The sequence below is a fragment of the Cavia porcellus genome, unplaced genomic scaffold, assembly GCF_034190915.1.
Source record: "Cavia porcellus strain 051 isolate PalLab524CR breed Dunkin Hartley unplaced genomic scaffold, mCavPor4.1 scaffold_16, whole genome shotgun sequence".
NCBI classification, from domain to species: Eukaryota; Metazoa; Chordata; class Mammalia; order Rodentia; family Caviidae; genus Cavia; species Cavia porcellus.
Window position 1 is genome coordinate 8,600,469 of NW_026947499.1, and position 12,735 is coordinate 8,613,203.

The 12,735-nt window shown below is 42.7% G+C and overlaps 1 protein-coding gene across 2 annotated transcripts in view; it reads left to right on the plus strand.

Annotated features, from left to right (window-relative positions):
- Positions 1–12,735, plus strand: part of Atp2a2 (ATPase sarcoplasmic/endoplasmic reticulum Ca2+ transporting 2) — a 60,626-nt gene that overhangs the window by 29,990 nt on the left and 17,901 nt on the right. For both annotated transcript variants that reach the window (XR_001199631.3, XM_003462931.5), the window contains exons 6-9: positions 2,916–2,996; positions 4,725–4,810; positions 6,279–6,743; positions 11,681–11,769. Coding sequence is in view for 1 of the 2 variants with exons in the window: in XM_003462931.5 (XP_003462979.3) it covers positions 2,916–2,996; positions 4,725–4,810; positions 6,279–6,743; positions 11,681–11,769 (721 nt within the window). In the remaining variant the exon portion in view is untranslated. The remainder of the gene's footprint in view (positions 1–2,915; positions 2,997–4,724; positions 4,811–6,278; positions 6,744–11,680; positions 11,770–12,735) is intronic.

A 12,735-nucleotide genomic window follows, 5' to 3' on the forward strand; every position in this document is an offset into this window, starting at 1 on the left:
TACCGTGGGAGTCTCAAGATTGAAGACTGTGCTACAGCAGCAGTCTGGCTCCAACAGGATTATGATATAATCACCTCGACCATCAGAGGACATTTGAAAATTTTCCATTTGGGGCTGGGGATTTAGCTCAGAGGCATAAGGGCCTGCCTTGCAAGCAGACAGTCGTGAGTTCGATCCCCGGTACCGATAAAAAAGAAAAATACAAAAAAAAAAAAAAAAAAAAGAAAATTTTCCATTTGGAGTCACAATACATACCATTGAGATTGGACTCATTCACAGTGTTCAAGAGCATTTAGAATCTGGTTATGACAGGAAATAAAACAGTAAAACAATTTTAATTTGCTTTTAAATTTCCACATTAGAGCATGATTATTGTCTTAATAATCTGTTAGATTGGTTCCGTAGCATAAGCAGGATTCTGTGAAAATGAAAAGCTCTGGTTTGTTTAGTTAAGTATTGCCGTTCATTGCATAAGCATTTCCAGCAGGACTTTCACCTCCCAGGTATCCCTGCAGTCCGACTGGAGGACAATCTTTGCCTCTTGGGATTACACATTGACAGGCAGGCGCCTTCTGCACGCCTGTGGCCGCACTGCCGACACAGGCTGTGGGGTTGCTCATGCACTGAAGTTTACAAAGCAAGCTGTGCTGTTCTTAAATGTGAAAGCTCTCCAGGACAGGACCATTGGAATTAAACTGAAGGGGTTTTATGTTTGTTGGTTTGTTTTTTTTGATATCGGGAATTAAACTCATGACCTCACACTTGTCAGGCAGGTGCTATTGCCATTGGGCTAAATTCACAGGCCTAAACTACAGGTTTATTTCCTGGATAGGATGACTAGTTTGCCACCCCCCCCCCCACTGCCTTTTTATTTATTTATTTGTCTTTTTCCTTTTTATCGGTACCGGGGATTGAACTCACGACTGCCTGCTTGCAAGGCAGGTGCTTATGCCACTGAGCTAAATCCCCAGCCCTGCTTTTTTATTTATAATTGGTGATAGGAAATACAATTCAGTTTGTAGTGTAAGTCGGAAAACAAAAATTTTGCTTAAATTTTTTTGAGCTGTCTGTGCATTAGAAATTTTAAAAGCCTCTTTAGTTAGTATTCAGAAAATCCTGGAAAACTGTTTTACCCTTATGGGTAGGATGGAAGGTTTTTTAGGCAGTGCTAGGGCTTGAACTCAGGATTTCACACATGTGAGGCAAGTGCTTTAGCACCCTGGTGCGACCCCACCTCTGCACTTACTAATATAAAATTATTTTCATACAGACGTACACTTAATCAGCAATGTTTGACTCTCTAGAGAGGAAGTTCTCTGGCTGCTTGTGAGACCTTGCCTTTACCTGCTATTGGGTGTGTTTTGTGGTGTTTTACTTTATACACACCCAGGAAATTTTGAGGCTAAGATGTGGACCTGATAAGATCTGTTAAAGGACATTTTTATCTCAGAAAAGAAGCCTGGTTTGATTGAGGTTGTGCAACAGATTTATTAATTTATTTGATGATTCACATTTCAAAAGGTACAGAGAGTATAGGGTGAACTGTGTCCACCTATCCCAGCAAGCCAGGGTCACCACTTGGCTTCACCTTCCCAGAGGTATTTTTCATACTGCTGGTGGCCCCAGAAGTGCCATTCACATCTTATTTTTCCTCACTCAGTATACAGGGTGTCGTAGAGGAAGTTTTCACTTCATGGTGAAGGGAGTTTGTCTCATTCATTTTTCTAACGTTAATAAAAAAAAAAGTAGTAAAGGAACTACATAGTCTTTGAGCAGTGTCTGTAGGATAAATTCCTCTTACTTGTGGCTTTGCAGTTGTGATAATGTATTGCCAGTTCCTCCAAAGTTTGCAGTATTGTTACTTTGTGCTTAGCAACATGTACAGAACAGCCACAAACACTGGGAAGCTTGCTGAGTCATGAGTACTAAACCTGTTGCTCCTACCTGACACAGATTAGTGATGCTGTATCTCTAGCTTTCCTGATTAGCTGCACATTGACAGGATTTTTATGACATATATTTTTATGACATTTTTATACATACCTAGTGATGAGTTGCCAAATTTATGAACACTGGGAAATTTACCTATTTTATAGTTATCTGTATTAAGAATTTTCATACATCCTTGCTGACTAAGTCTGTTTTCACAATTTTTGTCTGTACTGCAAAAACATATGTAGAATATAGTATATTTAAAGGTTTTCCAAGTTGGGTTTGGTGGTGCACACCTGTAATCCCAGCACTTGGGAGGCTGAGGCAGGAGGATCACTGTGAATTTGAGACCAGGTTGGGCTACATAGTGAGTTCAAGGAAGCCTGAACTATATAGTGCAGCCTTGTCTCAAAAAGTGATTACAAGCTGGCTGTGGTGGCACGTGCCTGTAATTGCAGCACTCAGAAGGCTGAGGCAGGAAGCTCTTTGCAAGTTCAAGACCACTAGGGGCTGAAAGTGAGCTCAAGGCCAGCCTGAACTGCATAGTGAGACCTTGTCTCAAAAAGACCCCCCTCCCAAATAAATTTAAATACATACATACATAAATACAGGATGGTTTTCCCAAGTATCACTGCCTTGGCACCTGAGATAGGTTAATCGTCTTAGCTGTTTAGCAGATTTCGTATCTGTCTACCTGCTTACCTATCATGGTTGCTTGCTTGCTTGCTTTACTTACTGACAATGGGGATGGAACCCAGGACTTTTGCTCTGAGCTACATTCTTAACTCAGACCAGGTTTGAACTTGTGGTGCTCCTGCCTCCCAGAATGGTAGGATTACAGGCGTGCCCCACCAAGCCTGACATACTGTGCTGAATGTAGGCTGTTTATTTTCTTTAAAAGTTTTGTTTGATTTGTAAACAAACTCACCGATAAGTAATACAGTAACAAAAGTTGGCTTTAACTGCATTTTCCCCCCAATTAGTTGGTGACAAAGTTCCTGCTGATATAAGATTAACTTCCATCAAGTCTACAACTCTAAGAGTCGACCAGTCTATTCTCACTGGTAAGTATCACTGAAACCTTGTCTTTTTAGCTGAAAAATAATTGGTTTTAGGGGCCGGGGATGTAGTTTAGTAGCATAGAACCTGCCTGTTAGGTGCGGTGAGGTTGTGAGTTCCACCTCTGGTCCAAACAAACAAAAAAATAGTTTGGTTTTAAAATAAAATCACAAGTTTACTTTTTAAAAAGGTTACTAGTTTCTTTGTTAGCCGAGGTGATAATCTTTTTTTTTTTTTTTTTTTTTGGTCTTTTTCCTTTTTTTCGGTACTGGGGATCGAACTCACGACTGCCTGCTTTCAAGGCAGGCGCTTATGCCGCTGAGCTAAACCCCCAGCCCCCGAGGTGATAATCTAAGGTTGAGTGTTGCTCTCTGGTCCTGCAAGAAGTAACTAACTTACTCAGAGCCCTTTCTCCAGGCAATGAAAATGGACCTGAGTGCTGTAATATTTCTTGTTAGAAGAATTCTAATCTTACATCTAACATGATTTGCAATAAACAGTTGTACAGTTAACAAAAGTTAGCCAAAAAAAGAAAAAAAAAAAAGTAACTGTTGCGCTACCTGGAGTTGGCACTCATAGATTTATAATTGTTTGAAACATTTTCTCAGTTTTGTGTGACACACATACAATGCAGGGTGGAGTGGAAGTAAGGTGGTCAGATGATTGTCAGGAACAGTGCCAACCTGAATTCAACAGAAAGTCTGAAGGCTGTGAAATTTATCTGATTATCAGTGTTGGAGAGCAACTGATATCATACAGAGTGTATAACCTCTGCCCTTTCAATTTGTTTTCTTTGATTTTATTTTGATGAATGTTTTACCTGGTAAAACTTAGCAGAAACAGGCTGCAAGCAATTAAGGTATAAATGTTGGAGCGGGAGTTGGGTTGTGTGTGTGAAATTCTCAGGGTTTTTCCACAGAAACGGAGGGTCCTCTTCTATTAAACAGTCACACTGTAGTTTTAGGCTACTGAAGAATCATTTTTTTGTCAAATATTTAGAGTATGAAACTGAGTGGTCATTCCAGAATAAGAAGGTAATTGGAATTTTATTTTAAAATTAAGCTCTTATTGTGTTGAGTTTATTTTGATTTGTTTGTTTGTTTTGGTACTGGGAATCCAAACTCACGACTTTGCTCTTGCCAGGCAGGTGCCATGTCCCTGAGCTATATCCCCAGTTGTTGTTGTTGGGGTTTTTTTTGGGGGGGGGGGCGGGGGAGGTTGGTATTGTTGGTGGTTTTTCCAATAGCGCTTCACTATGTATGCAGTTCAGGTTGGCCTCAGATTCACAGCAATTCTCCTGCCTCAGCCTCCCCAGTGCTGTAGTCCACAGGCATGCATCCCTATGACTGGCAAACAAACTCCTTTATTTTGAAAATGTGTTTCCTTTTTTTTTGTCTTTTTTGAGACGGGGTCTTGATATGCAGTTCAGACTGGCCTTGAGCTTACTTTGTAGCGCAGGCTGGTCTCGAACTCGCAAGGATCCTCCCACCTCAGCCTCCCGAGTGTTGGGATTACAGGCGTGAGCCACCATGCCCGGCAAAATTGTATTTCTTTTAATCCTGATGTTCTTGGTTGTGCAATATTCTTTTATAATTTTTATTACTAAATTTTCCCAGTTTTCTTTTCCAGAACATTCCTTTTCCCATATTGACAGTGTCTTAGGAATGGTAATGGGTGGTTATGGATGAGGGTTCCCAGGTTTAACTGCCCTTTGTGTCTCACAACTTGTTTAGGTGAATCCGTTTCAGTCATCAAGCACACTGACCCTGTCCCTGACCCACGGGCTGTCAACCAAGATAAGAAGAACATGCTTTTTTCTGTAAGTGCTTTATCAAAGTTTAGGTGGGTATTGATAGTGCTGGGGATTGAACCCAGGGACTCACACAGGTTAAACACCTAATCTACCACTGAGCTACACTTTGAACCTCACCAGGTTTTTTTTTTTTTTTTTTTGGAAGAGGGCAAGATCTTATATTGGGATTTTAATCCAGGAAGAACAAGATGGTCTCCTACATTGTGTAGATTTGCTTCAAATTTGTAATCCTCCTGCCTCAGCCTCCTAAATAGCTTAGATTGTAGGTTTTCATCACTTGCTTGACTTCAAACACATTTTATTTAGAGACAGATCGAGTCTCAAAGGTGTCTGGTTGATTTTTACTGACTGCTTTTAGTGGTAAGACTTTAGAAAGTGTTGGATCTTATTCCAAAGGATAATAATACTCTTCTTGTTCAGTCTTAGCTGTCAAAAAACAGTGGTTAACAGAGCCAGGGGTGTGGCTCAGTAGCAGAGCACACGCTTAGCATGTATAAAGTCCCCATGGCTCCCTCACGCCCTTGAAATAAAAGAAACCAGTGAAACACAGTGGCAGAATGTGCGACTTTAGATGGCTTTTGTTTTGATTGGCAAATTGTTGAGGACAAAAGATGCTGAGGTCAAGTGCATTAGAACTTGTATCTGTAAGAGTTGGAGAGCAGATCTGTTTGGGAAAGGCCTTAGCCCGGGAGGGTGTTTTGGGAGGGTTTACAGGTGTTGCTGATGGTAGTGGTACTGGTTTGTGATGAAGAGGGGTGTGTGGGGAGTGAGTGGACAAGCGTATTAGACCAGTAACGGTGAGGTGCGTGGAGAACATGTGGGGGTTTTTTGTGCTGTTTTGGGTGATTTGAAAGTTTTTTTTTTAAAATAGTGCACTACAATGGTATTTCAAATAGTGGCCTTTTGTGGGTTTGTGGGAAACTTTACCCACAGGAAGTAAAGCACCATAGTTATAGTGAAAATAACAAAGCCGTGTCATTCCGACACTGGGAGTGACGGTGAAGTGGAAAGACAATTCTTACACTGGTGGGATTTGGTCAGTGCTGATACTTGACGCTTAAAATATTCTGTTTGGGGCTGATTCCCCCTTTTACAGCTGACCCAAGTGGGAGCCAGAGATGGAGCTGCAGAGGGTTGAGGGCAGTGTGGAGTTTGCAGAAGGGGTAGAGCGTGGCAAGCCCAAAGGTAGCCAGCAGGTGCAGTTCCATGTTATGAGCTGAGAGCCAGACAGATCAGTGTGCAGCTGGGTAGGGAGGCACTGCGGAATCTCAGCCAGGTTTGGGGAGGTGAGAGGGATGTCACTGCCTGCATGAGGGCTTGTTCACTGTCACTGCAGCCGTGGGATGTCCCTAGTAGAGTGTGATGAGGGATCTGGGTTCCTTGGTCAAAATCCAGTGACTGAATTATCTGGTCAGTGCTGTCCTAAAGTGGACGTATTAATCTTGTGACCAGTTTTCCTTGTACTTCTCCCTAGGGTACAAACATTGCTGCTGGGAAAGCCATGGGAGTGGTGGTGGCAACTGGAGTTAACACTGAAATTGGCAAGATCCGAGATGAGATGGTGGCCACGGAACAAGAGAGAACACCGCTTCAGCAGAAACTGGATGAATTTGGGGAGCAGCTTTCCAAAGTCATCTCGCTCATTTGCATTGCAGTCTGGATCATAAACATTGGGCACTTTAATGATCCAGTGCACGGGGGCTCCTGGATCCGAGGTGCTATCTACTACTTTAAGATTGCAGTGGCACTGGCTGTTGCAGCCATCCCTGAGGGTCTACCTGCTGTCATCACCACCTGCCTGGCCCTCGGAACTCGAAGAATGGCAAAGAAAAATGCCATTGTTCGAAGTCTTCCGTCTGTGGAAACCCTTGGGTGTACTTCTGTTATCTGTTCGGACAAGACTGGTACACTTACTACGAACCAAATGTCAGTCTGCAGGGTAAGAGCGTCCTTTTCACATTCTCCTATGGTTCTGTTTGTCCCAAACATACCCCTTCATGCCATCAAAACTTTGTAATTTGAAACTATGTTGTATGAGGCTTGAGCCAACCTAATACTTGAGAAAGGAATGAATCATGTAATTTCTAAAACTGTCTTAAGAAATGGCAGGGGATGAGGGGTTATAGCTCAGCCACACAGCGCCTGCCTGGCAAGCGTGAGGTGTGAGTAGGCCCCGGAAACGAGAGTTGTCTTCATGACTGACAACAGTCTGTTCAGGGTGTTAACCAAAGGCTTTTCTGTTTCTTTGACTTTCTGTCTATAAATGTAGGTGTGTCAACAGGCATGTTTCTAGAGGAAGCAGCTAGTTACCTTCCTACCTGAAATCCTAACTTAACTAATATTTGATGAATTACGGTTTTTCCTAGAAAGTAGGCAGGAGGATTGCAAGTTTGAGACCAGCCTGAACAACATACAGACACTGAGAAAGGGCTGGGATGTAGCTCAGAGATAGACTGCCTCCCTAGCATGTGTAAGCCCCTGGGTTCAATCCCCAGTGCCATTAAAGGAAGAAAAGGCCAGAATGAATAATGTGATATAATGAAGGTTTATTTTGTTTTATGTTTGTGGTCCTGGGTCATTACCTAGCACACCCTTCTTGCTGGGTAGATGGTGCTCTGCCTATGAGCTGCACTCCAGGCCCACAGGCTTTGGTGAAATTCGTTTACAGGGGCACAGTGCTGCATGCCTAGAAACGTTCCCTTGAGCTTAGGAGTTTGAGACCAGGCTGGGCAGCACGGACCCTCTATCTCAGAAACATTTTCTTCACTAAAACAAGCTAGTGCAGTCAGGATAGGACAGTAAGTGTCACTCATTAAGTTCTGTAGATGGGATGACATGTGGCAGAGTTTTGATTTCTCATTAATTAGCAAGGTGAGTTGTAAAATTGGCATTAGAAGAGAATTTAAGGAAATACTAATAGGATTGGTGGGCTAGGTTTCCAAAACTTGTACCTGTAGGGAAATAAATTACATGTTTTCTGCAGAGTACAATTCCATGTCTTCATATTATAGGGCCCCACTATAGCAGAAACAGGGCTGAGTTTTTTTTCCAAGAGTGAACCTTGAAAAGTGATTCTGTATGACATTAAAAGGATGTAGTCATTCTTTTGGCCTCATCGCTAGGTTTTATATAATAATTTTTTCTTTTAGCATCAAACCCTGCATATGTTTATTTTGCTAATTTCAAATTCAGGATGTTTGTGGGTGGGTGTTTTTTGTTTGTTATTTTCTTGAGACAGAATCTCACTGTGTAGTTCAGGTCAGCCTTTAGTCACTACATAGCCCAGAGTGCTTCCATCTTGAAGTGATCCTCCTGTCTCAGACTCCCCAGTACAAGTCAGTGCAGTGAGATTGCTGGCATGGCCACTGTATCCCGCTCTCGATGGTGTAAGCTATGTTTCCCCTAAGCCTGTGCTGTTCCTCCCAGCCCCCTACCCCTGAATTTTGTGATGACTAAAGCCAGCTTTAGAGGTGATGGGCAGATGTTTGAAGCAGATTGGGGCATCCCACCTCAGGTGGTCAGCTTCCAGGTTTGTCTTAGATTTCTCCAGAAGAAAAGGGTTTCACTCTGGAACTGAAAGGTGGAGTAAACTGGCTAGAAACCTGGTTTTGTTTTGTTAGTTTGTTTTGGAATCAGGAATTGAATTCACGACCTCGCACTTGCTAGGCAGGCATTTGTGCTGCTGAACTAAATCCCTAGCCCCAGTGTTCTGTTCTGTTCTGTACCAGGGCTTGAGCTCACGACCTTGCACTTGCCGGGCACATGCTTATGCCACTGTTGTGTTGTTTTCTGAGACAGGGTTTTGCTATGTAGTTCAGGGAGGCCTTCAGCCCACTGTAGCCCAGCTTGGCCTTAAACTTGAGGTGATCCTCTTGCCTCAGCCTTTTGAGCGCTGGAATTACAGGTGTGCACCATGATGCCTGGTCCAAATATTTTCTTGTATAAAAAGAAAGTTTGCATTTTCTGAGTTAACTGTTCTTTCCAACAGAAAGCTAGTGGCAGTCTATTCCACAGGAGGTTTCTTGTTGTGCTGTTGCATAAATGGCCTTGACTTTTTTTTTTTTTTTTTTTTTGGTGGTACTGGGAATCTAACTCAGGACCTTGTGCTTGTCAGGCAGGTGCTTATACTGCTGGGCTATATCCCTGGGCCTAGCTCTGGCCTTGATTCTGACCCTGACCCTGACCCTGACCTTGAGGGTTTTTGCCTGCAGATTTAAATGTTTTATCTGCTCACAGTATAAAACGTCCAAGCACATTTAGCTGATGCGCTTTAGAGTTCTGAGTGTCTTCTAGAGTACTTCAGACTGGTATAGACCCAAAAAGAGTTTCACATTTTAGGCATAAAGTAACTTTAAAGAAACAGGGTAGAGTGTGTAATAATGCCCACCTGCTGACATTGAGTGGGCCAGTCTGTTCGTAGTGACTTTGTGTGAACTGTGTGTAGTCCTGCTCGCCAGGTTAGAGACTGAAGGCTGGGAGGCACATGGCAACGTTTGGGGTCTGTGATGCTTGGTGCTGGGGTCCAGGTCAGGGCACTGCCATCAGCCTGCCAGTGGAGCTGTTCTCTAGCCCGTGCCACTTTGGTTTTTTTTTTTCTGTAAAATACCAAGCCTCTTTGGAAAGAGCATTTTTGATGAACTTCAGGGTTTTTCTGTTTTGGTTTTCGAGAGGGTTTCATTTTGTGTGCCAGTCTGGCCTCAAACTCTTAGCCGTTCTCCTGCCTCTTGGCCTCTTGAGTGCTGAGATTACAGTGTGTGCCACAATGCCTGGTGTGAACTTCATGTTTTATAGTATTATATCTGTTAGAAAAATAATGGCAAGCAGAAATGAGGAATCACGTAGTGTGTAACCTCAGACTTTTTGAGTTTTCATTTGACAAAATCTTTGAACTAGAATCTTTGCTTAAATTGTGCTGTGTGTAACCTTGAACACAGACCTTCTTTCATTTGTCTAAACTTTTGAACTAAAATATTTCCTTCAGAGCCATCAGTGTTTTAAATTCCATTGTATTTGATTTTTATTTTGTCAATCTGTGATATCTCGATTTTAGATCTTTTCCAGGACTGATTTAGTTCTGAGTCTGCTTTTTAAATGAAGACTTTGGAGTTTAAATTACGTACTATATAATAAATCATATGAAGCAAAAGAAGTTAGTGTAGAATAAAAATGAGCCCATTTTTGAAATGCTCTGGAAGATGTGTTCTTTAAATCATAAAATGGCTTCTTTGCCTTGTTTAACATTTCAAAATATACTCCTTGAAAAATTATTATTTGAAGGGGCCAGGGATATAGCTTAGCAGCACAGTGCCTGCCTGGCACGTGTGAGGTCCTGAGTTCAATCTCCAGTGCCAGGAAGAAAAAAAAAAGATCAGTTTTTGAGGCCAGGTCTCACTCTGTAGCCCAGACTGTCCCTGAACTTAGAGCAGTCCTGCATCCTCAGCCCCCACCGAGTGCTGGGGTTACAGGCGTGCACCACCACAATCAGCTTTCTTACGTTTTTGAAACAGGGTCTTGTTAAATTGTCTAAGCTAAGGTCAAACATGCAGTTCTTCTACCTCAGCCACAAATTAAGACAAAAGTCCATCTTTAAGAAAAGTAGCTTATGTCCTTTGGTTTGGTTTGGTTCGAGACAGGCTCTCTTGGTGTACTTTAGGCTTGCCTTGGACTTACTGTTGTCCACCTGCCCCAGCCTCCCACATGCGGGGGTTACAGGCCTGCACCACCTGCTCAGCTTCTTGGTTCTTCAGTAACATTCACATTCCTGGGCTGGGGCTGCATCTCAGGGGATAGTGCTTGCCTTTGCCTGCACAAGGCCCTGTGTTGATCTCCAGCACCACCCAGAGGTTGGGGGGAGGGTTCTGAAAGTGCAGGCCATTTGTCTAGGGGAGAGCACTTCACTTGGCCCTGCTGGCTCCTTACTGCATACATGTAGTTAGGCGCCTTCATAGAAAATGAGCTATTAGCCGGGCATGGTGGCTCATGCCTGTAATCCTAGCACTTGGGAGGCTGAGGTGGGAGGATTCTTTCGAGTTCGAGACCAACCTGGGCTACAAAGTGAGCTTAAGGTCAGCCTGAACTGCATAGTGAGACCCCCGTCTCAAAAAAGACAAAAAAAAAAAAAAAGCTATTACTACAATAAAGTCAGTGGGGAGGTGCAGTGAAGCAGTTTGTCTGATTTTACTCAGGGAGTGTTTATGCAGCTCTGAAATGTGAGTTTATTCTTCCCAAACTTTTATGCTTAGCTCTGAGACATGACTACCCAATATCAGTTTCCTAGCCAGCCAGTGGAAATTTGGAGTTCTGAACCTTCTAGAATAATCCCAATCATTGGTGTTGCCCTTCTGCTGATCTAGAGTTCTTGTGTCTTCAGTGTGGTGTTGTCACCTGTGTCTTTGGTGCCATTGCTGTTTCTTACTGATTCAGCACAACTGTTAACTGCAGGATAGGATGGAGTGGTGATCTAAAACAGCAGTCAGATAAGGGACAGTCCTAAGGCTGAATGAACTTCAGGGAATTGTATTAAAATTATTTTCTTAAACGTTTTTCTGGGGCTGGGGATGTAGCTCAGTGGTGTAAGTGCCTGCTTGGCAAATGTGAGATCGTGAGTTCAATCCCTGGTACAAAAAAACGGTTTTTGACAGGTGTGGTGGTGCACATCTGTAATCCTACCACTCAGAAGGCTGAGGCAGGAGTATCATTTTGAGTTTGAGTCCAGCCTGGCAAGTACAAAAAAAGAGAAAATTTTGGGGGATTAAGGATATAGCTCAGTGGTGCAACACCTGCCTGGCAAGGGTGAGGTCCTGAGTTCTAGTTCCAGCATGAAGGATTGTGATACATAATAATCTTTTAAATACTGTTCTGCTTCTTCTCCCACAGATGTTCATTCTGGACAAAGTTGAAGGTGATACTTGTTCCCTTAATGAGTTCACCATAACTGGCTCAACATATGCACCCATGGGAGAAGTGTGAGTAACCCACCCTCCACGTCGTCCATAGGTGGCATTATAGTGCCCATATAGTTTTAGGGTGGTTGTGAAAGGTGTGACAGGGAAGGGAATATAGTTTACCATCATGAAATCAATGAATCAATGTGGCTCAAGTTGGTACTCTTTGTTAGTGGAGTACATTAAAATGAAATAACACTTTAAAAAAGAAAATGAGCCAGGTCTGATGGTGCATGGCTGTAACCCCAGCACTAGGGACGCTGAGGCAGGAAGATGGCTGAAAGTTTAGGGCAGCCTGGTATCAGTATATAGTGAGTTCAAGGCTAGCCTGAACTGTGGTGGTGAGACCCTGTCTCAAAAAAGAAAAAAAGGAAAACAGATTATTAAGAGGTGAGCTTGTATTTCAGTGCTAAGAGCCTGGGTTCAATCCCTAGTACTGCCATAGTGGAGGTGGTGGTTATAAACGAATCATTGTTGGCTCTGTGTGTGTGTGTGTGTGTGTGTATGTGTATGTGTGTGTGTTTCCCTTTGTCTTTTTGAGTCAGGGTCTCATTATGCAGTTCAGGCTGGCTTTGAACTCACTTGGTAGCCCAGGCTGGCCTTGAACTCCCAGCGATCCTCCTGCTTCAGCTTTCCAAGTATTGCGATTACAGGCATGAGCCTCCTGGCCCTTGACTCCATTTTTGGATCCAGCTTCTTAAATATAGGCTTTTTGTTTGTTCTTCATTAATACCAATGGTGGAAGAATTTTATTGACTAAGGATTTTTGGATTTGACCAGTCAATTCCTGTATCAGAGATGTATTCTTTCTGTTGTGTTCTTAAATCTTTTTATTAGTGCAAGTTTGCAGTATGTAATTACATTCATTGTGGGAAGTCAGTATATTCTCTGCTTAGTTTCACATTAACCCCAATTCAATATTTTTTAAATATTTTTATTTTTTGTTGTGCTGGGAATCAAACCTCAAACCTAATGCTGACTTTCAAA